The 24,906-nt window shown below is 37.9% G+C and overlaps 1 protein-coding gene across 6 annotated transcripts in view; it reads right to left on the reverse strand.

Annotated features, from left to right (window-relative positions):
• LOC140483809 (bis(5'-adenosyl)-triphosphatase-like) overlaps positions 1 to 24,906 on the reverse strand; it is a 1,171,574-nt gene that overhangs the window by 134,588 nt on the left and 1,012,080 nt on the right. The window contains exon 7 of one of the 6 annotated variants that reach the window (XM_072582438.1): positions 10,202 to 10,350. The exons of the other annotated variants lie outside the window; for them this stretch is intronic. Within the exon in view, the coding sequence (XP_072438539.1) occupies positions 10,330 to 10,350 (21 nt within the window). The 3' untranslated portion in view covers positions 10,202 to 10,329. Of the gene's footprint in view, positions 1 to 10,201; positions 10,351 to 24,906 lie in introns of those variants that run through there. 6 annotated transcript variants of the gene reach the window in all.

The following is a 24,906-nucleotide window of genomic DNA, read 5'->3' on the forward strand; positions in this document are numbered from 1 at the left end:
TGGTGTGTCACACTCTTGGTTAGGTCCAATTTCTATACACTACCTTGTTTAAGCTGAAAAATCTTAAAGATTTACATTACTATTTCCAGCATTTCACATGCAGATGTCCCACTTAAAAGCAATGCAAACACTGAGACTTTTGGACACAGTTACCACCTTCAGCACCTTCTGTTTTTGAGGAGACCTTGTGGTGTTTCCAACTGTTCCTACTCAACTTTGGCTACTTGCCTTCCTTTCAACCTCCCACCTTCTATCCTTCATGGGTTTGTGAGGATGGTGGAAGAAGAATTCAGGCTTCTGGACAAATTCATAATCAATCATCACAGCTCTGTGTCTCACTATTAAGGTCATTTGGTTTTCTATGTGTGTTCCTTCCAATGGACGGAGAAAACTTTTATATTCTTCCAAGAAAATTATTTCTCTCAGGATGTCACACATACCTCTACATTTTCAATGCCAATATCCAACAATCAAAATTATTTTGCTTTACTGGCTCAAATTATAAGTCTGTCCAGACTACTTCTAGAAGTTCAGACACATCTGCCTGTAAGCCTCAGGGAGAAATCCAAATGCACTGTATCTTTTATGCTATTATACTATGAACACTGGTTAACATCCAAACTACAATCCAGAGCAATATCTCATTAATTCCTAATGGGCACACACTCACAACTCAAAAGATAGACTCTGCAGAGATTATGTATTCAAAAAAAGACAAAGTAAAAAGACTCCTGTTGGTTAAGTGTCTGAAAATAAATAACAGAATTTGATGAATTCTCACAGTCTACTGAGCTTCCTGACAATGAAATCAAATTGCTGACAGCTGTCAATTGATGGAAGATCTTCAGTTGGAATTTAAATTAATTTAAATCTAAGTCTGACGGAAGTAGCAACAGTTCAGCATTTTAGGATTTATAATGTAGTCCAAAATACTTTTATTTTGATACTTTATCAGGTTCCCAAGAATAAGGAATAAGACTTGCAGCAACTAGGATTTCCTTCCTTAATGACCATCTAGGTCTGTGAAAATGGTCCAGAAATGGTTGCTAGGCAACGAAGGTGATAAGGACCCCATCGTCTTTTCGAACATCAGGTTATCTGGTAATTAAGGGTCTTAAACCTTGTCTCTTATCTTCTTTAAAAGCTTTGCATGTCTTTTTTTTCTGCCAACATGTAATTTTTTATAAGAGACTGGTAAACAATAGCACATGTTTAAACGATTGACTGCATTTTCCTTGAAAAACGTTTTAATCCAGAAAATATTCAAATGGTTTCTGAGCTTCAAGTCTTCACGTTATCCATAAATATAAATATATATTCCCAAAACCATTTTTGGGTTATCCTACTTGAGCCCCCAATTTTATGTTATGCCCAAGTTTGGAGGAGCACTCTCTCTTTCTTTTGTATCACTACTCCATTGGTCACAGTATTATTGAAATGTTTTACCCAGTTACCAAAACAGGCAAGTATGCATTTTATTTACATTAGGTTTGAAATAAAAAGATCCATCAACAGAATTTGTTAAATACACAAAATTATTGATTTACATAATAACAAGACTTCCCCTCACACTCCCCTCAGGACATGCAAGTCCTGGTCCTCCTCCACCACCAAATCAAAACCAACTGCTAACTGGAGGAAGAATGCCTCATTTTCCACGGGGCTCCTGGTTGTAGGGGCCCTACGATCACACAGCATCAACATCACCTTCACCAGTTTCCATATCTCCCCTGCCCCACACCTCACTCCACTTTGAACTGTTCAACTTGGCACTGCCCTCTTGACCTGACCTACTTATCCATCTTCCTTCCCACCTATCGATTCCAACCTCCCCACCAACCTATCACATGCATCTCCCACCTGCATCCACCTATCACCATGCACCTACCATTCCTGCCACCCCCACCCCCTCTATTAATCTCTCAGCCTCCCTCCCCTTCCACATTCCTGATGAAGGGGTTATGCCTGAAATATTGACTCTCCTGCTCCTCGGATGCTGCCTGACCTGCTGTGCTTTTTCCAGCACCATACTTTTCAACTCTGACTCTCCAGCATCTGCAGTGCTCACTTTCTCCTTATTTGACAAAAATGCAAACATGACTAGTACACAAGTTAGAAATATGAAAGTATAGATATGAAAGTAAAAATATTTATCCTTCTAAATTATCCAACACATGGAAATATACACGCACAGACAACGGCAAAGGCAGAGCCACTGGAAATCAGGGGAGAATTCTCCCCAGGTTGAAATTATACTAGCTCATAATATAGAACTTCTGCAGTAAGTAATTCACCTTAAGTGGCTCCCCAAAGGCTGACTACCATCTACAAGGTATAATTTAGGAGCGTGATAGAACACTACCCTCTTGCTTGAATGAGTGTAGCGCCAATAACACTCAAGAAACTTGACACCACCCAGTACAAAATAGCCAGCTATATTGTCACCCACATCCACAAACACTCAGTTGCTCCATCAACAAAGCTCAGTGGCAGCAGTATGTGCTATTTAGACGATGTTGCAGAAAGCTCACCAAAGCTCCTTAATACTGCTGAAACTCACAAACTTCTCTGGAGAGATAAGGCAGCAAACACGTGGGAGCACGACTACCAAGAAGCTATCCTCCAAGCCACCCACTGTCCTGACTTTAAAACGTACATCCATTCCTTCAGTGTTGCTGGACTAAAAATCCTCATACTGTGTCCCAGATGGCATTGCGGGTTCAGCTGCACAAAATTAACTGCAATGGTTCAAGAATGCAGCTCACCACCACCTTATCAAGGGCAATTAGAGATGGGCAATAAATGCTCATTTGAGCATTTCACACTCATATTCCATGAATAAATAAAGCTAAATAATGAAATTTCTCTGTACTCATTAACTTTGAAAACCAAACACTTTGGCCATAATTGTTGTTAACTCTTGGCACATAAAAGTTTTTAGTCTGGTATCCTGCTGTATGGAGAAGGGTCACTGGGTACAAATGGTTGTCAGTGTCAACTCTTCAGATATTCATTTCAAAGATGTCAAAAGGAAGTCTCTGAGAAGCTACTCAGGAAGCTAACTTGCTTCAATTTTTCAACTCATGAAATTCTAAAGAGAGTTTCTCAGGAAGATGGCAAAGGATGAGTTGTGGGTTTTCACCACAATTTTTTTCTTTTTTTTAAATGCTGTATTCTCAGGTTAACAGTAACAATTCGTGTCTAGCTAACACCAATTGTTACACTTAACTTGAGAACGCAACTTTTAAAAAAGGTTTTGAGATTTACACATGAAAGAAGTGAAACTATCATGTTATTCGAACAGATGAAAGAGTCAACAAACAACCAAGGTATTTTTCAATGTATAATTTCAGTTACATCACACTGTAAACTTTTGCTATAAATTCTGTGCCTTACAATTGCATCCTCCACAACCACCTGATGAAGGAATGGCTCTCCGAAAGCTAGTGCTTCCAATTAAACCTGTTGGACTATAACCTGGTGTTGTGTGACTTTTAACTTCAGATATGAGTCCTCAAAAATACCAATAATAGAAATGCCTTCTCAGCATTTCTTACTGCAACTGGCATGAAAGTTTAGATAGACAACCTTTACTTATGCATTTTGCAGTTTTTGTCGACTTTGCCCTTATTTGCTGGTGCACTCACATTTGTATCCTCCATCCTTTCGTGTCCTATATTGGTTTACAGCACAATAAAGAAATGCCAATTTAATTTTACTCTGAATGAGAAATGTCTCACCAAATAAAATTCTAAAGGCTTGCACTGTCTCCCCAATTGTTCGTGTTGTTGCTAATCTTCATTATAAACATGAAGAAACTGATTTCTAGCCTTTCGTTCAACATTTTGGTGATTATTCAGCCTCCCTCTAAAGAAGAATACTTTGAAGTCATGCTGATTTGGTAAATTAAATCCCATAGAGAATACAAAAACTAACTTTAAGAAGACAATTGAATTGGAATGAATTGAATTAACCCAGGTTTTCTCCTGCAAAAGTAAATCTGTACTCATGGGCTTCACAATAAACTACTTGTAATGTTGCAGCTCATATCTTACGATGCAGACTTCATCTAATTTTTATTGTAAAGGAATTTCATTAACAATAGTAATGTTGTTACTTGTTGTGATGTTTAAAGCCAATGTTATAAATCCTGAATTTTAATTAACCTACATAATTAATCATCGTTTTATTTTAAAAATATTTGCCAAGGCATTCATTCAAGTTCTCAAACTTATAAAAATTATTTAAGCAGCTCCTTGAGGTGACTGATAGGGTGTGAAAGCCAGTATGAAAATTATAGCTTTTTTTAAACTCCTACTATTTCACATGACATGTCATATTCCCATTTTTAAAAAGGGTTATGCTATAAGGACTTAAGTTCACTAATCTGTTGTCCTTTATGTAGTAACTGGTTACACGCCATAATCTCTTCTCCAAATGCAATTTTTCCTATTTTCTATTTCATAATTACATTTATCCATTTCCCATCTTAGAATTAATTGTAAGTGGCTGGTTTTATTATTAAGGAAAAGCTTGACTTGATCCAGCTATTTCACTCAGTCACGGCTGGAAATCTTGCCAATCTAAAGTCATCCTTGTTGAGAAAGCAGGTGAAGCATAGCTACAGTTATATAATGACAAGATAAGAAATACACAGCATTGTATTTATACCTGTATACGTGTGATCATAAAAACAAAGCTGCTTTGAATGTCAGTAATCTTTATCAGAACAGGTCAAAAACTTTATACATTTTGCATATACTAGATAATTTCCTTCTGGCTTGCTAAGGGGCAAAAAAAATGTTTCAGTCTTGGTAATTTTGTCTTTGCTTCCCTTTCATTCTGTTCTCTTCACTTTTATATCTTTGTTTATTTTCTTCCCCATTTGTATGCTCCTTTAACTTTGTTTCAGTGCTGTTTGTGCACTTTCTTTTAATCTCTGCAGCAGTTCATATATCAATAAATATTTTTCACTCTTTATCTATATCTTCTTTCTCACCACTGCTCTTACTCCTGTATAATACACATTCTCTTCAGTTTGATACACTGTTTAACTGATTCATTCAGTTAATAGCTTTTCACTGTTTTAAAGCATTGAACATAGAAACACCAGCACCTGCAAGCTTCTTTTCAAGCTACATACGATCCAGACATGAAACTACATCTTCCTTCCTTCACAGTCTCTGGGTCAAAATTCTGAAATCATCTTCCAATCAATGTACTTACACCACATGGATTGCAGCTGTTCAAAAAGACAGCTCACCACCAACTTCTCAAGGGCAATGAGAAATGGGCAATAACTGCTGGCCTTGCCAGTGACATCTACATCCCTTGAAAGAATATAACAAGAATGTATACTAATCAATGTATATTGGGCTGGAGGTGAACAGAGATGTGTGGAGTGAGGTCACCCAGGAGCTGTTGTAGCAGCTACAGTATCAAACTGGAAGAAGAGAGTATCTCAGATCAACCAGAGATAAAAAAAACCTGGAGTCAGAAGCTGAAACACAACATTAAGGTGTGATGAATGTACTTGAGATTCTTAACAGCATTTACTTTGGGATCATTCATACCAGACTAGATACTTATACTTTAATTTACTACACAATTTATTTATTTATTTATTGTAATTGTACCATATATGGAAACTATTTGACTCCTAATTTGTTGTAAGATTAGGCAAATGTTATTAACATTTGTATTTGAATCAAATATATTTTGTGGTGATTGGTTGTTCTTCTTCAGCTTTTCCATTGTGATAGGAAAATGATCAAGAAATTCCAAAAGGCTAAATGAAGTCATGAAAAACTAATTCTATATTTAGCATTTTTGTTATTGACTAAATATTGAGCTGATTAGTTGATTTACTCTGTCAATGTGGAAATATAAGTTGAATTTGATATCTTCACTATCAAGAAAATTTCTTCAGTGGAACATCATTCAAGCATCAGTTGCAGCTTATAAAATATCGTATATAGTATTTTTAATTGGATGCAGGAAGCCTTTGGCACACTACAAGGAGTTTTCATTCGGAAATATCTACTGCACTGCGATATACACAAACTTGATCAAGCCATACAAATTTAGATCTTTTCGCCAAATTTACGTGTATCATAAGCAACCAACAGTGACAAATTCTTAAAGCATCTGCTCTTGTTTCAGTCTCCTCCAATAAATCCTGTTGTTATGCCACATATTAATAACAACTAAAGGAGGTGAGCAAAAAATGTGTGATTCACAGCTTCCAATGCTTATGCTGCCCTTTGGAACAGTTGTCAGTAACTGAGAAACACGTTCAGGGAAATCTCGTCATCTATCATCCATGCTTTTATTCATCTGGTTAACTGAGTGTTTCATTTACTATTAGTTTGCAATTACAAAACTGTTTTTGAGGGAACCTTCAGCAACTTGCACAATATAACTGAAAGTGGATACGTAAAAACTGTGCATTTTGCCCTTAATTGATAAGTGCTGTAACTGACCCAGAAGAAGTACTGGGTAGGGAGGAACACAAAGTTTTGATCTTTTTGAACAGGGAATGACAGGTCTATCATTGGGTTCTGTTTAAAGCCACAAATTCATGTGAGAGAAGAAAAGCATAACCTTTCCCTTATCTTTGATTTGTCTGCTATAGTATTACTACCATCAGAATCCACAGGTCACCATCACCTTCAAAATCCATGGCATTCTGCCACCAATGAAAGCTCTCACCATAGCAATGCAAAGTAATCACTTTGATTTACTTCGCTTCACAAGCTGCCTGACCTTCATGATGAATAGCACTTTAATGTTACTGTGAGATGAAGTCACTCTGTTTACCACTCAACTGTCTTTTCCATTCACTCATCTCCTTGACCACACTGTAACAAAATGACAAGTTGCACTTATTAATTGAATAGCACCAAAGAATAAATACAGCACAATCAGTGACCAAGGATGAGGTTAACATTTTTACATAAAACAACAGTTGCTAAATATTTTTGTTTGAATTGCCAAGCTGTGCAAAACAAAATGGATTGCAGTAATCCTTCATGATTATCACAAATGTTTCGCATTTTATCAAATACAATTACACATTTTCAATCTTTCATGTTTTACTCCTGAAAAATTTCCATTTTACACAATGCTTCAAAATTATTTTCATTGTTTTTACTATTTCTAATATTAATGTTTTATATTTAACCAATGTGGATTCTTTACCAAAGGTCATGCTTCAATGTTTGTGCATAAACTGTAATCTCAGGCGTGTTAGTACATACGTAATCTTTCAGCGTCAGCTGCATACTAATGTTAGGACTATAGAATTATAGCAGTTGCTGCCCACTTTAGTCTGTGCTTGCTTGTCACATCTTAGCAATAGTCATTGCTTGTTGCTTAAACCTTGAACTAAAAGCTATGCCTGTGCTTTTTCTCACAGCCTGCAATAAACATTTGGCTGCAATACAATCTCTCCTAGGTCGTTAATATCCTACTCACTGCTGTTCTCACAGCCCAGATTTCAATTGCTTTCACAAATGGAAAGGTTTATGTGAAACAATAAGAAAGACTTGATAGGTAAGTTTTTTTTTAAATTTCTCACCAACATGCACTGGTACTATGTCTGCAGTCTCAAATTTGAGGAAAACTGAGAGGGGGTCAGCTGTGGCTCAGTTGGTAGCCCTCTTGCCTGAAGACAAGTTCCCTTCTTCTGGTCCCACTTCAGGACTTTAGTACATTAAAACCAAGGCTGACACTCCAGTGCAGTACTGAGGGAGTAGGCACAGCACTATCGGAGGCCCGTCTTTTCATGGCAACATTAAATCAAAGCTTCATCTGTAGTCAGATTTAAAATATCCCACGACACTATTTTGCATGCAGTAAGGGAGTTATCCCTGATGTCAATAATCTCCTTCAATCAACATCACAAAAGCATATTATCTAATTATTATCACATTCTTAACCAGCATCACAATAAAACAAATGTTGGTGTGATAGGATTAATTTCTGAAGCTAATGCGACCAAAGCTGGAGCAGAATTCTGACATAATTTATTTTCCAAAACTATCAAGTTGTATATTCTTTAAATAGTAGGTTTTTTTTGTTTTTTAGCTTTGTATGTAACTTCTTTTTCAGATCACCTTTGGATGAAACTCTCTCTGTTCTGCAGGGCCGACATAAAAAATCCCATGGCATTATTCAAAGAAACATGGGGTATTTTCCCGAGTGTCCTAGTTAATATTTATCTCTCAACCAACATAAAATTAAATAGTTAATTTCCATTATAGTTACAACAGTAACTAGTCTGCAAAAATATTTCAGTAGCTACAAATTATTTCACTATGTAAATTCAAGAAACACAGAAAAATGCTGGAGAAACCCGGCGGCAGCTGAATGTATTCTGAAGAAGAGACATATCGGCTCAAAATATTAATTCTGTTTCTCTCTCCACAGATCCTGCCAATTCGGCAGCATTCTCTGCGTTTACCTCAGATTTCCATCATATGAAGTATTTTAATTGTATTACATGAAAATCAAAGTTCATTCTTTTTTAAGGAACAAGAATATTATAAACTAAATTTCAATTGAATTCAAATGTAAGCATGAGTTGTTTTCTTGCTGGTAATTAACGGAATGTTCAGATACAATCCTAAAACCGGTGAATATTTAATTAATACATTTAAAATAATGACCTTGCTGAATAAAAGTGAATAGTCCCAACATTTAAAATTACATTTGCTAATCAAAGAAAAATTCTAAAATGACTCAACTCCAGCAGTTTTGCTCAGTCCTGCTTTTGTCAATAAAGACAATCAGTACAAAATTATCAAAATAGGTGATAGTAAACTGTCAACTCATCAAATGTACAGAAAAGAAAATCATACCAAGTACAAATGGACTGGTAATTCACTAGCACCCAATTTGTGTTATTGCTAAGACAAATTTCTGTCTCAAGTGTTTATTATAAAACTGGCTCCTACTTCATTTGTTCCAAATAAGGCCTACTTACTTATTCTATATTGTACACTATGAGATCACTGCTTCCTCAAAGCATTTTGAGCATATCTGACTGCTGAAATCTCTAATTAATGATCTGGGATATCTTATTGCAAAAAGGGACACAAAGGGAATTTTAATCTGTACTAATCTGATTTCAGTGACTTCAGATATATTCATGAATATTCATTTTTTGTCCAAATATGACTTGAATGCAATGTTTTGTAAAACATCAACCTGCATATTTATGATTATTTTCACTATTTCAACAACAAAGCAACTAATCCCTGAAAAATATTTATTTCTGTTTATATCCCCAGTGATTTATTGTTGAGTGCATGGTTCATCACTCAGGGAACAGCAGCAAAGTGCTATAGTGTAACAGAACAATGGTGATTCTTTTCCTTTATTCCAAAGGGACAGATAAACAATCTCCACATTCTCATATGTCCTCATTGGATGATTTCCAGTTATAAATGAAAATCTCTAACCACAATTACTGTTGAGCACTGTAGTTTTGCAATTCTTCTGATTTTTTTAATCAATTCATTATAGAGTATCCTGCATATAAAATATGCCCATTAATTCTTTGTACAATAATATTCAATGGGAATCTTCTTTATTTGAAGCTTTTCTAGAGCACAGAAATATCATCACTTACATTTTTCTTAAAACAAATTAAAGGATTAACAAATGCGCCTTCTGGCATTCTAGAAAGTTACCACTGTAATTTGCTTCCAACAGGTCGTCACACAGTATCTTTCAGTTTATTACTTGTTTTTTTTAAATGTTCCCAAATGCTGCCTATTATTCTTTAATCATCACAAGAAAATAAACCAACTTAAAAATGGAAGGCTCAACATATACAATTTGATTGAAATTTAAAAACCCTTAGAATATGGATATACTGATTTACTTAAACTGTGGATCATATTAAAAAGAAACAATTGTGTACAATACATTAGCGCTCACAGAAATTAGTACTTTTCCATTACAATCCTGATGAAGGAGCATCGCTCAGAAAGCTAGTGCTTCCAAATAAACCTGTTGGACTACAACCTGGTGTTGTGTGATTTTTAACTTTGTACACCCCAGTCCAACACCAGCACCTCCAAATCATGATTACAATCCAGGAATTATACCAATGTTGGGATCATTTAATGTAAACAATTGACCTTTAACTACTTCCTATACAGTCCTAAGAATGAGTAGCATTCAACAATATATATATTATTTGAATATGTTTAATGACCAAATCATGAAATAAGAACAAGAGTACAGTGGGGTGAACATTCTTGGATTAAAATAGGCTAAATGTTTTGAGCTCTCATTTAGAAGCAGACCCAAGAGTTCAGTTCATACAAATGCAGGAAAATTCTGAAAGAAACATGAAAGTAAAGATTAGATAGTTATCTGCCATTGGTAAGGAGTTTATTTCAGGTACACTTTACACATATTACATCCTATCTATTCAAATGAATATCAAAGTTAATTATTTGAACATTTGGAAAAAGTAATTTCCATAAAATGACATACAGAGCTGAAAATATATTCAGTACTTGCAAAATTCACTGTGAGCAGTTGGTAGGAACAATCACTCTTTTGAGATTCAAAGATTTGCAACATAGAGTACTTACTACAGTGAGAGATAAATTTATTAAACAGGATCTATTGGAGACATTCAAAGTTTATCAGGAGTTCTAATCTTGGAATATAAACATAAATTACCTTGCAGTTTCATGAGTCACCATGGCATGCTTTTATTGCTAAAACTACACTCCATTTATCACTGCCAAACTAACTCAGAGGTTTTACCTTGTAAAAATTGTATAGTCTTTTGTAATACTTGCCATTCTACAACTAACAGATTGAGGCACAGCAGATGTAAGAGTGGTGTTATTTCTTCTTTCAGCAGATATTGTAGGAAATAAAGAAGGCATCACTGATGCTACAGACTCTCTTCCATTTTCTGCTATTATTTTCACATATTCTGATATAGTCAGAGATAATTTACTGATGGAGTAGCGATACAGTGTCACTGTGATTAAGATTAGACATGAATCAATAGATATAATGCAGAAAATAATAATGAATTGATGCTTTACATACTAGATGGAAGAACTCGCATTGACTGCAAGGAGTCAATATTAGATGCAATGCTGTTTTGAAATGTACATTTATGATCTAGACTTGGGAATACAGGGCATAATATCAACATTTATAAATATGAGAAAACTTTAGAGACAATGCAGAATATTATAACAGACTCAAGGAGAAGATGGAAAGACTGGTAACATAGTCCAAAATACTGACAAGCAGGTGTAGGCCATTTGGTCCATCGAGTCTACTCCATCAATGGGACTCTGGCTGATCTGATAATCCCCAACTTTATTTTCCTGTCTTTTTCCTCTAACGCTGGATTCTCTCACTACTAAAAAAAAAGTCTGTCTCATCCTTGAATATACTGAATGATCCAGCATCAACAGCCTTCTGTGGTGAAGAATTGCATAGATTAATTACCTTCTGAGAGGAAATAAATCCTCATCTTTGTCTTAAATAGTCAAATCCTTACTCTGAGATCATGCCCTCTGGTCCTAAACTCTCTCACAAGGGAAAACAACTTCTCTGCATCTACTCTGTCAATCCCTCTAAGAATGTTGTTTGCAAAAGGTCTCCTCTCATTATTCTGAACTGTGATGAGCACATGAATTCCGTCTCTAAAGGCATTGTTAGTCTACCAACAGCACACAAATTGCAGTAGTTTAAAAAGGCAGCTCACCAACACCTTCTCAAGGGCAATTAGAGACAGGCAATAAATGATGTCCCGCCAATGCCACTGACATCTTAAGAGTGAATAAAAAAAGCCACCTCAACCTCTACCCATAAGAAAACTCTCCATACCCAAGATCAACCAAGTAAACCTTACCTGGACTGTATCCCATGCTCGCAAATCTTATCTTTGAGAAGAGAACCAAGACTGTTCACAGTATTCCAGCCAATTTTCCCACTCCAGGAACCATTTGTTATGGACCAGACCAAATCCCTCAAAATATTCACAAGATAGGTTAGACTATTTTTCTTATTTCAAAAGTAAATGAAAAGTGTTGCACTCCAGATGCAATTTTAGAGAAAAATTATTCACTATTATTAAAATACAACAAAAGAAAGAAGAAATTGGAATAACTTAACTCTATTTGAAAACTTAACAGAATAATAGATACAATAACTACTACTAATTAACTGTTCCAATATAGTAACATCCCATAAACGTATCCTTGGCAAAGTGGCAAATTCAGAAAACAGATTGTTTCACATACAACTCCAGTAGTAGGAAGAGAACACTGAGCTTTTGGCTGTAACCGAGAGAGGGAAAACATAGCTTCTACTTCTTCAAGACCTCAACAGCAACGCTGAAAGCTAAAACTAAAACTTTTGGGTCTGAGGGACCTTGACCCATTCAGGCTGCTTCTATTATTCCAACTTTTTAAAAGAAGTCCCAAGGCCTTACAAATATTTACTCTAATTGCTCTACTTGACTGTGTCCCATCTCTGCCGTAAAAGCTCTAAAACAAAAGGACAAAATATCCCTCTTAAAGCCACAGTATTGTAAAAACATGTAGCAGCAACTTCTGGAACACGTTGTTTGGCATTTTTTTATAGTTTTAGCAAGACCTCCCAGTCTTTATACTCCATTTCCTTTGAAATAAAGGCCAACAGTCCATTTGCATTGCCAATTATGGGCTAAACTTGGGGCGCTACCTTTTTTGTAATTCATGCATAAGGTTCCCCAAATCTCTGTGCAGTAACTTCCATCATCCAAGTTATCATTACATTTTATACATAATTGTGGCCCTAGCAGTGATCCCTGTGGCATTTTGCTAGTTACTCTTTGCCTTCCTGAAAATGCAAGCCTTATCCCAGACTTAGTCTTCTATTAGGTAGGTAATCCTCCATTATGCTAATCTCCAAACTCTGAGACCTAGGTCTCTATTCTGCCCTCTGCAACTGGATTCTCGACTTCCTGACCCACAGCCCGCAATCAGTGAGAATCGGGAACAGCACCTTCTCCACGACATTCCTCAACACTGGCACTCTGCAAGCCTGTGTATTCAGCTCCTTACTATGCTCTGCATTCACTCATGACTGTGTGGCCAAATTTAGTCTGACCTTCATCAACAGGTTTGCTTATGACTTCCACCTTTGTAGATTGGATCTCAAACAATGGTGAGACAGAATATAGGAATACATGAAGTGTTTTGCGGCATGGTGTAAAGATAACAATGTCAGCAAAAGAAAAAAGCAGGTCATTAACTTCAGGAAGTAAGGTGGAGAGCATGACATCTACATCAATGGAGCTGAGGTGGAGATGGTCAAGATTGTCAACTCCCTAAGAGTGAGAATCACCAACAATCTGTCCTGGTCCACCCACATTGGTGTGACAGTCAAGAAAGCACAACAATGCCACTACTTCCTCAGGATGCTAAGGAAATTTGGAATGTCTGTAAAGAGTCCTACCAATTATTATAGGTGCAGCAGAGAAGGCATTCTATCCAGATGCGTCAAAGCTTGGTATGACAATTGCTCTGACCAGGATTGTAAGAAACTATAGTCCTTCCTTGTGACTACTAATACCAATTTTATCCTCCCAATCTGCATGAAGATTAAAGTTTGGACTTCAGCTAAATATTCATAATAAAGTTATCAAACAATGATATCAAAGTAGGCTCAGCAGCATACCAGACATCTGTTTTACCAGATAAACTCAGGAAGGTGAGTCACTTAAATAAGAACTTACAGGTGAGGTGGTGTCCTCATGCATCTGCCTTTGAATTTCTAGATACAATTCACAATACATTTGCGATACAATTATATCCAGTTCTGATGAACGTGATGGACACCCCTCTCTGGTTTTGTAAGAGGCACAACTTTGATTCACCTCCATAAAGAAAGTCATGTCAAGGTACTTGTACTATGATCTCAGTAGAGTGGTTCTGAGTACAGCTATTGTAAAAATCACAGCCACTTGTAGCTTTATGCTGTTACCTCCAACGTAATATAAAATAACATGGTTAAAAAAATCTGATGTTGGCAATACTAGAACTTATTTTTTCTTGACAGTAACAGGCCTTGATAAGCCTTTTCCATCCACTCTGTGTATTATGGCATTTTCATTAGAATGGAAAAAAATAAACACTCCTCTTTACTAATGAACAGGATATCAGGAAGAAACATGTCAACTTTAGATTCTGTGCTTTAAAACCTTATCAGCAATGTGAACATACATCAGGGACAATAATTTTGGAGATTGTTCACTAGACTGGCAAGACCACTGATGAAATTTACAGAAAAAAAAATGATACTCACTAAACCAGCATTTCAAAGAAACATACACAATCATCCTATCATTGAAAAGAGTCATGACGGAAGTGAATTCAGTACTGTGCTGATATACCAGTTGGGTAATGGAAGATCACAGAACCATGGAATTTTACAGTACTAAAGAAGGGCTTTTGGCCTTTTGTGTCTGTACCAAAGCAATTTGCTAGAGTAATCCAAAGCTAATTCCACTGATCTATGTTGCCATCATAACCCTGTGTCATCGTCTGCATTGACCATCTATCCAGTTTTCCCTTAAAAGGAGCAATAGTCTCTGCCTTGATTACTCCCTGTGACAAAACATGACATGCTCTGAAAACTCTGCATATAAAGAAAAGCTAATGATGTCACCTTAATGGATTAGGCAAAAGAAAAGCCGCTACTTTATGAACTGGCACATATCACAGTACAGAACTTCCTGAGTCACATCAGTAGAGTGCAGAATCTACCAACAAAATGGTCAGTCTTTGTAAAATTTACCTTAATTCACATCCAGTCTAGAGTAAATCCAAGAGTGCAAGTGTAGCTGAAAAACAACAGAACAGTATTTTCCAGCAAACAGCTTCTCCATGAGTTGAAATAAATACTTGAAGGAAACATTTTCTCAAATACATTTTCCAGTTGTTTGTGGTTACTGATGAAGAATATTTGAATTGAAGGTAATCTTTTGTGGCAGGGGCAAAGTTTTTTTAAGAGAAAAAATCAATACACAGGCTGCAAAGTTTAGATGGATGGCAGAACTTTAACTGATCTTTCATTTTTTTAAAACCATTTTTGGTTTGGAGACGTGAACTGTGAGCTGAAAGTTTACTTTTAGAGAGTGAACAGCAGCTTGTTTTTTTAAAGAAAGGAGAATTAGCAAACTGTTATTGCTCATAAGGCAGGCCCAAAAGTTAATTGCAGGTTGTTTCTTGGTTTAAAAAAAAGCTCTATCGTGCTTTGACTTTGGGAAAGCCTTGTGCTGAAGCAGATGGCAGATGTTGATTGTTAACTGGGGTATTGTGGAGAGACAGTCAGTCTAGCAGGGAATGGTCAGAGTTTGAATTAGTGTTTGGGTCAGAAGGATTGTGCCTGAGAAAGCTAAAGGAAAGGGTTTGATTGGTCCCTGATTGTCCTTTCATCATCAACTTATTGAAAATGCAAAATAGAATCTCAGTTATAAAAATTAAATTAAACAAAAACAAAAATTACTGGAAAACCTCAGCAGGTCCGACAGCATCTGTGGAGAGAAAGCAGTGTTAATGTTTTGGGTCCAGTGACCCTTCTTCAGAACTGAATTCTGAATTAAATAATTAGTCCTCAAAAGAAGCTATATGCATGTATTGGTGTTGTCAGAAACCAAGCAAAATATAAGCCCATATGCCGGTGATGTTTATGCCGGTGATCTTTATGGATTGTGGATAAGTGAACTGGCGAGGGGCATCTCATTTATTTTTTCCTTTTGATTTATCCCATAATACGTTCATTCATCTGTCTTTGTGTGAGCACAGGGGCTAGAATTGAAGAGGATTGAGTTTAGCTTTTAGATATTAATTGGATTAACTTGTGGTTTAACTTTGCTTTGCTAAAGCTATTGCATAACTAATAAACTATTAAATATTTTGTTTGCAATATAAACCCACTGTCTGCTATCAGTTATTCACAAAATCTAGTTAGGAACTATTGAAGTCATTTGTAAGGGTCATTAAGCACTTTAATTTTACTGTGTTGTGAATACAGGTATAGGGAGGCTGATTAAAATAGCTGTCTGTCTCTTGGGTAGCACAAGCACTACTGTTTTGTCTCCAAAATAGAACATGCACCATGATTGCATACTTACGGTAATTGCAGTGCTGGCCTTTTGGACATTAGAATTTGCACACATACAGAAGGTCATTGATAGTTGGCATGACTTGACACCAGCTCTGTCATTTTGGATATCGATGCCCCAGGTAACAAAAGCTACTAACCTCAAACTATTGAACATGAATAGAACAGCAGTGAGAACCTTCCGCCAGAAATGAGAAAGAAATAAGCCTCTTTTAGCTTAGTTGCTCGTTGATCTATGTTACCTGTTGCTGTATTTATAGAAGTATTTGGTAGTTTCCAGGATTGTGTAAAATTGCTGAAGTCTAGATGGAATGGTGGGGTACATTTCAAAGGACTTCATCATGACTTCAAAGGTTCTGTACAAATAAGGGTCGTCAGAGAAGCTGTCTATTCCAAGCCAGCTGAATAAGTATAATTCTCTCTTGCCAAAAAAGAAACTGGTGTAATAATCATCAGATTTTGTAAGAAATACCACTTTTCACCATGATGTGGAGGTGCCAGTGTTGGACTGCACTGAACAAAGTTAAAAATCACACCACACCAACATGTTTATTTGGAAGCACTAGTTCTCGCTGCAATGCTCCTTCATCAGATAGCTGTGGAGCAGGATCATAAAATACAGAATAAGACACAGAAGCTGGTGTGTGATTCTGAACTTTTCCCCAGAGTGCAGAGTGCCACTCCGTGCACACATAGCATTTTGCAAGTCTCGCAAGTCAATTTCTGAGATGTGCTGCAATGAAAAGAGATTGCATATTTTTTGGCATCCAGCTGGGAGCTGTTTAGCCAATCATACAGCCTGATATTGTGACAGCAGTCTGCTATACTATCCATATTTGCACCACCATGGCAATCCTTATGCTGGCTGGTGACAGACATGGGATATTTGATGATTACGTGGCTTAAGACTCTGATGTGCAGCCCGCACTTATAAAGAGCATGTACCATGATTTCTTAACTTCTGTGTGCAGTAAAATCTTGCCATCACAAGGGCAAAACTTTCGCTCCCATTGGTACAGCAACCCCGTGACAGTAGGAGGAGGAGGAGAGAGGACAAGGACTGGCAACCAACAAATTCCTTTTCTGACCAAGTGGTGAATGATCAACTCCCATGACACCAATTTACCAACAGTTCCACACCTTACACTCCCTATTTTACGTATTAACACAGCATCTTTGTGGCTACAATAAAATTAGTTCACATTTAAAGCACAGTAATACTGACATGCAAAATTAAAGTTATGAATCAATATAGAGTCATTGAGTCATAGACATGTACAGCATGGAAACAGACCCTTCAGTCCAACTTGTCCACACTGGCCAGATATACCAATCCAATCTAGTCCCACCTGCCAGCGCCTAGCCCATATGCCTCCAAACCTTTCCTATTCATATACCCATCCAAATTCCTCTTAAATGCTGCAATTGTACCAGCCTCCACCACATCCTCTGGCAGCTCATTCAATACACGTACCAGCCTCTGCATGGAAAAGTTGCCCCTTAGGTCTCTTTTATATCTTTCCCCTCTCACCCTATACCTATGCCCTCTAGTTCTGGACTCCCCAATCCCAGGGAAAAGACTTTGTCTATTTATCCTATCCATGCCCCTCATAATTTTGTAAACTTCTATAAGATCACCCCTCAGCCTCCGACTCTCCAGGGAAAACAGCCCAGCCTGTTCAGCTTCTCCCTACAGCTCAATCCTCCAACCTTGGCAACAACCTTGTAAATCTTTTCTGAACCCTTTCATGTTTAACAACATCTTTCCAATAGGAAGGAGACTAGAATTGCATGCAATATTCCAACAGTGGCCTTACCAATGTCCTGTACAGCCGCAACATGACCTCCCAACTCCTGTACTCAATACTCTGACCAATAAAGGAAAGCATACCAAATGCCTTCTTCACTATCCTATCTACCCGTGACTCCACTTTCAAGGAGCTATGAACCTGCACTCCAAGGTCTCTTTGTTCAGCAACACTCCCTAGGACCTTACCATTAAGTGTATACGTCCTGCTAAGATTTGCTTTCCCAAAATGCAGCGCCTTGCATTTATCTGAATTAAACTCCATCTGCCACTTCTCAGCCCATTGGTCCAGATCCTGTTGTAATCTGAGGTAACCCTCTTCACTGTGCACTACACCTCCAATTTTGGTGTCATCTGCAAACTTACTAACTGTACCTCTTATGCTCGCATCCAAATCATTTATGTAAATGATAAAAAGTCGAGGACCCAGCACCGATCCTTGTGGCACTCCACTGGTCACAGGCCTCCAGTCTGAAAAACAACCCTCCACCACCACCCTCTGTCTTCTAACTTTGAGCCAGTTCTGTATCCAAATGGCTAGTTCTCCCTGTATTCCATGAGATCTAACCTTGCTAATCAGTCTCGCATGGGGAACCTTGTCGAACACTTTACTGAAGTCCATATAGATCACATCTACTGCTCTGCCCTCATCAATCTTCTTTCTTACTTCTTCAAAAAACTCAATCAAGTTACTTAGACAGGATTTCCCATGCACAAAGCCATGTTGATTATCCCTAATCAGTCTTTGCCTTTACAAATACATGTACATCCTGTCCCCCAGGATCCCCTCCAACAACTTACCCACCACTGAGGTCAGGCTCACCAGTCTATAGTTCCCTGGCTTGTCTTTACCGCCCTTCTTAAACAGTGGCACCACGTTTGCCAACCTCCAGTCTTCCGCCACCTCACCTGTGACTATCGATGATACAAATATCTCAGCAAGAGGTCCAGGAATCACTTCTCTAGCTTCCCACAGAGTTCCTGGTACACCTGATCAGGTCCTGGGGATTTATTCACCTTTAACCATTTCAAGACATCCAGCACTTCCTCCTCTATAATCTGGACATTTTGCAAGATGTCACCATCTATTTCCCTACAGTCTATATCTTCCATCTCCTTTTCCACAGTAAATACTGATGCAAAATATTCATTTAGTATCTCCCCCCTTGCTGATCTTTGAGGGGCCCTATTCTCTCCCTAGTTACCCTTTTGTCCTTAATATATTTGTAAAAACCCTTTGGATTCTCCTTAATTCTATTTGCCAATGCTATCTCATGTCCCCTTTTTGCCCTCCTGATTTCCCTCTTAATTATACTCCTACTTCTTTTGTACTCTTCTAAGGATTTACGTGATCTATCCTGTCTATGTCAGGATGAGTTTATTTTCCAATAATCAGTTATACTTTGGTTAAGTATTTGGTTAGCAAACCATGCATTACTATGTCTAATTCAGGTTAATGAAAGACACTGGTATCACGTGTCATTTGTCTTTGATGCATGTATGTGTGTTAAGTGGAATGTCACATTGCCTCAGGTCATAATGAACAAATGCTAGAGGTTTGGTTTCATGGTGCAGGCTAATGAACTCAGTGGTGGAGGAAATTTACTTTATGTCCCATGTTAAACTCTAAAGATGCTCTGAAGTGAAAAAAAAATTCTTTCAATATAGAATTCCATGTACTAGAATGGTTTAACTTTGTCCATTTCCTTAGTGTCTGTTCTCCTTGTGTCTTTCCGATTATTTTAAATGCAATTTTTCCCAAATGTCAGGAACATGGTTGGCAGAAAGTTCTGATTTTCAGACAAGGAGCCTGCAAATGGCCTTGCAGAATGACCTCGAACTGAGAAAGCCTGGTCTTAGATTGCAGCATCTCATTAGGAGTAGTTGCAATTTGGGCTGGTCGAATGACAAGCAGCAACATGGGCACTGGCAGAATGGAGGTTGGAGCAGTTCAAATGTTTCCATTCTGACAGTGCTCAGCAAGTTTATCACTCCCTCAAGACAGTGCTTCAGCAATCCTAATGATCTGTCAGAGGACAGATTGTTGGACTGCTATGACAGCTTGCAAGTACCTGTAAAGCAACACCTATGATAACAGCATTGTGGCCTTTGTGGCAGCAAAATGACCTTGCACAACTTTGGTCTGAGCATTCAGTGCACCATCTTGACATTGGATAGGCTTCTGCCTGTGTTGCAGAGGAAACAATGACATTTGCCATTAGATTATGATAACACATTATGTTAGGTTCTCATAGAGCTGGCCACCACTTCCACAATATCTACTGATCCTATTTCTAAGTTATTTTCTGAAATACACAGTGTCAGTATTTGAACCAGCAAGTGTATGAGTGAATGTACTTCATCTTCTTTACTGTCATCCTGCTCCTTCACTTGCTTCTCTTCATTTCTTTTACTGCATGGCCAGGTGTAATTTCTTGGGTATCTGGAAGCCCAAGGGCAGTGGTAAGGGAAAAAGGGCTGGTGAAAGCAACTGTTGCATAGTTATACTATCTATAACATGTAAATCAGAAGATATCATTGTTTGAGGATATGTGGGATCTGGGAAGAAGGATTAAGTATGAATATACTATTATTTTTAATGAATTCAGCCCTGGCACTTGTTAAGGCCACAGTATTCACTATACCAGTGATAGAAATCACAGTCTCCTTAAAGGGTGTTCCAACATGCAATTTTGTCTTTTCTTTCTCTGATTAGCTCCCCATTGGGTATGCTCCATCTTGCTCTGCAAGACAGAGGGAAATGTATGAGTGAGAATACTCAGCTGATGTGTCTGTCATTGTTGATTAGTTGACAGAATGCAGAAGTGTGGAGATGTGGATGTAAAACATGCAACAGTTTTAATTGTGTGGCATTGAGATAAAGCTCTGAATGTTAGATATGAATTATGATTGATGGGCCTTATACTGCACCTTCTAAACTGCAACCACTTCCATTTTGAAAGATCAGGGCGGCAAATACATGAGAACACCACCACCTGCAAATTTCCGTCTAAGCCACTCACCATCCTGACTTTTTGGATGTACCACCATTCCTTCACTGCCACTGAAGCAAAGTCCTGGAATTCCCTCCCTCAGGGTATGGTGGGTCTACTTATGTCACTCAAGAAGGTAGCTCAGCACTACTTTCTCAATGGGCAACTAGGGATAGACAATAAATGCTGGCCAGCCAGCAATGCCCACATCGCATAAGTGAAATAAAGTGGAAAGGGGAGATGTGTGTTGAGCAAAAGTACAAGATTGTTGGTCTAGTTGGTGGGATGTGGAATTTTAAGATGCCTTCACTGACCTTAATACATGAGGTTATTGAACTATTATAATGGCACTGCATGCAGGTCCTCAGGGCTGGATCCCTGAGATTGGCCACTACAGCTATCTTCTCCCACTGCTGGACATGGGTGACATGTGCATCCCCTGGTTGCCTTCTGGTTTTACCATAACTCATAGCCACGACGTACAAACACAGGATCGTAAAATTACAGACCCCCTAAAAAAGGTCTGAGTTTAAAAAAGACACAATCAGAAAGAAATAATCTTGACATTATCTGGATTTTCTTCAGGTTGAGGTCTCACAAACTCAAAGCCAAGATGGCACTTGGCCACTGATTGCTGTCATGGAAATAATGCTCTCCAAGTGATAACAGCATAAAAAATAAGGAGTTCACTTAAAATACGCTCAGTGTAATGCTTAACCATGTAAATGTTAAATCTCTAACCACAACCCTCCTTCCAAGCACATATATTGTACAAGTCAGACATCTATTTCCCGTTCTTGCCGACAATCTGTAACAATGCCAAATTTGAGTATAAAAGGCTTTCGGCTGAAAAGATGTTTTTTCACCAATCTTTAATTATACTAAGCCCCTGAAGCTTCAAACAAAGTTTCACTAATTACAAATAGATCTTATAACATTGTTAACCTTTTAATAATTAATGGTTTTGATATGCTGGCTTAGCATACCCTGGGAGCATTGAATACGCTATTAAAATCTGAACCAACATGAATTTCTCACAAACAGAGGAAAACTTGAATGTTCAAAATGTCCCATTGATTTATTCCAGTTTTCTAGTGAGAAAAGAAATTCAGTTTTTAAATGACCTCAAATGGTAAGTTATTTTCTGAAATTCTGTATTTTTAAAACAAAAATAGAAATTACTGGAAAAACTCAGCATCCCTGGAGAGAAATCAGAGTTAATGTTTCAGGTCTGGTGACCTTGCTGAGTTTTTCTAGCAATTTCTGTTTTCGTTTTTAATTTCCAGCGTCTGCAGTACTTCTGCATTTTTTTTGTTTTGTCTTAAACTGTGTATTTAAAATTGCATCTCCAGCAAACATCTAGTGATATGTCTCAAGGCTTGGTACATTGTGGTGAAGAGGCTTTTTGGCACGTTTGTCTTCATTGATCAGAACATTCAGTATAGGAGTCTGGATGTCAAGTTGCAACTGTACAGGACATTAGTGAGGCCACTTTTCAAATACTGCATACAAATCTGGTTGCCCTTCTAGAGGAGGGATGTTGTTAAACTTGAGAGGTTACAGAAACGATTTACAAGGATGTTGCTGGGACTGGATAGTTTGAGTTACAGGGAGAGGCTGAATAGGCTGGGGCTGAGGGGTGACCTTATGGAGGCTTATAAAATTATCAAAGGCACGGACAGGGATGAATAGCCAAGGCCTTTTTCCTAGGGTAGGTGAGTACAAAACTAGAGTAAACTGGAGAAAAATAAGTTTAAGGTGAGAGTGGAAAGTTTTAAAAGGGACCTGAGAGCCAACTTTTTCATGCAGAGAGTATGGAATGTGCTACCAGAGGAAGTAATGGAAGTGTGTAAAATTACATTTAAAAGGCATCTATCTGGATGGGTATATGAATAAGAAGGGTGTACAGGGATATGGGCCAAATACTGGCAAATGGGACAAGGTCAGTTCAGGATATCTAGTCAGTGTAGACAAGTTGGACGGAAGGATCTGTTTCTGTGTTGTGTAACTCTCTGACTCTGTAAATGTAGCACCAAAAACATATCCTGATGTCCAGTCAGCCATCCCTGAAACAAACAGATCTCAAACATTCCTTTTCTTCATGATCTAAAAAAAATCTGAACACCCATTTATTAACTGACAGTACTATATCACAAGATTTCATATTTTTAAACAAAGTTATTGCAAACAAAAACATATCGAACAAAATAAGTGCCTCAAACTCATCACTGTGGTTATGAAGTCTTACACTATCAAGTCAATTTGACATTTTATTTCTGCCCTGAACTATAGAACTTAAGAACGAGGAGCAGGAATAGGCCACCTGGCCCTTCAAACTTGCTCCACCATTCAATAAGATCATGGCCTCAGCTCCATGATCTTTTCATGGCCTCAGCTCCACTGACCCACCATCTCACCATAACCCTTAATTCCTTTACAGTTCAAAACATTATCTATCTTAGCTTTAAAAACATTTACTGAGGAAGCCTCAACCACTTCACTGGCAGGGAATTCCATAGATTCACAGTTCTCTGGGTGAAGAAGTTCCTGAACGAGAGGTGGATGGTGCTGGGGGCAGGGTCTCGTGCGATGTGCGCTGCTTCAGTCTCTTGAATAGGGAGCAGACTTTAAAACTCCAAGCCCCAGGGGAAAGGCATTTAATTGATTTTCCAAATAATCGATTATCCGAACGAAATAGTGCCCGCCCATCACGTTCGAATAATCGAGTTTCCACTGTATATCTTTTCTCAGTAAGGAGACCAAAACAGCACACAGTACTCCAGGTATAGCCTCACCAGCACCCTGTACAGCTGCTCAGTTTTTAAACTCAATTTCTTTAGCAATGAAGGACAAAATTCCATTTGCCTTCTTAATTACCTGTTGCACCTGCAGATCAACCTTCTGTGATTCATATACAAGGTCACCCAGATCCCTCTGCATAGCAGCATTCTACAATTTCTTACCATTCAAGTAATAGTCCTTTTTACTGTTATTCCGACCAAAATGGATGACTTCACATTTATTAGCATTGTACTCCAACTGCCAGACCTTTGCTCACTCACTTAAACGATCTATGTCCCTTTGAAAGGTTTCACAGTCATCTGCACACTTTGCTCTACCACTCATCTCAGCGTCATCTGCAAACGTTGACAAACTGATCCTCAACTCCACATCATGTATGTAAATTGTGAATAATTGTGGTCCCAACACTGATCCCTGAGGCACACCAATAGTCACTGATTGCCAAAGAATATCACTCATTTATTGCTACTCTTCGCTTCGTGTTGGTTAACCAATCCCTTAATACACTGCCCATAACACCTTGTATTTTTATCTTATGCAGCAGCCTTTTGTGTGACACCTTATCAAATGAAGAGTTCCCTTATCTTATGAAATCTTTGAGATACATTACTTTCCCCTGGAACCAGTCCAGAATGTATAAAACAGCATTCCGGAATTTATTTAATCTTAGTATTAGGATTCAAGCTCTTTCTCTGAGTAAGATTTGATGGAGATTAACCACCGGCTTCTTGGCCAAAGAATTCTTCACTTTTGCTTTATTACTCTTATGTCTGTGGATGCCTGAGCCCTAACAGAAGTAAATAAAGTTATGACATGCATCGATAGGGTGGATAAACCAAGTCTTGTTCCAAGCTGCAAATAGGGAGATGTGCGAGAAAAGTTTTTTTTTAAACACAGAGGGTAGTGAGTACCTGGAACATACTGGCAGGGGAATTGACAGAAGAATATACACTAGTAAAGTATGATGCATTTAGACACGCACATTAACAGGCAGAGGATAGAGGGATAGGAACCATGTGCAGGCAGATAGGATTAGTTTAGAATGCTATCATAGTTGTTACAGACATGGTGGGAGAAAGGTAGGACTGCAGATGCTGGAGTACCAGAGTTGAAAAATGTGGTGCTGGAAAAACACAGCAGGCCAGA

The sequence above is a fragment of the Chiloscyllium punctatum genome, chromosome 12, assembly GCF_047496795.1.
Source record: "Chiloscyllium punctatum isolate Juve2018m chromosome 12, sChiPun1.3, whole genome shotgun sequence".
NCBI lineage: Eukaryota > Metazoa > Chordata > Chondrichthyes > Orectolobiformes > Hemiscylliidae > Chiloscyllium > Chiloscyllium punctatum.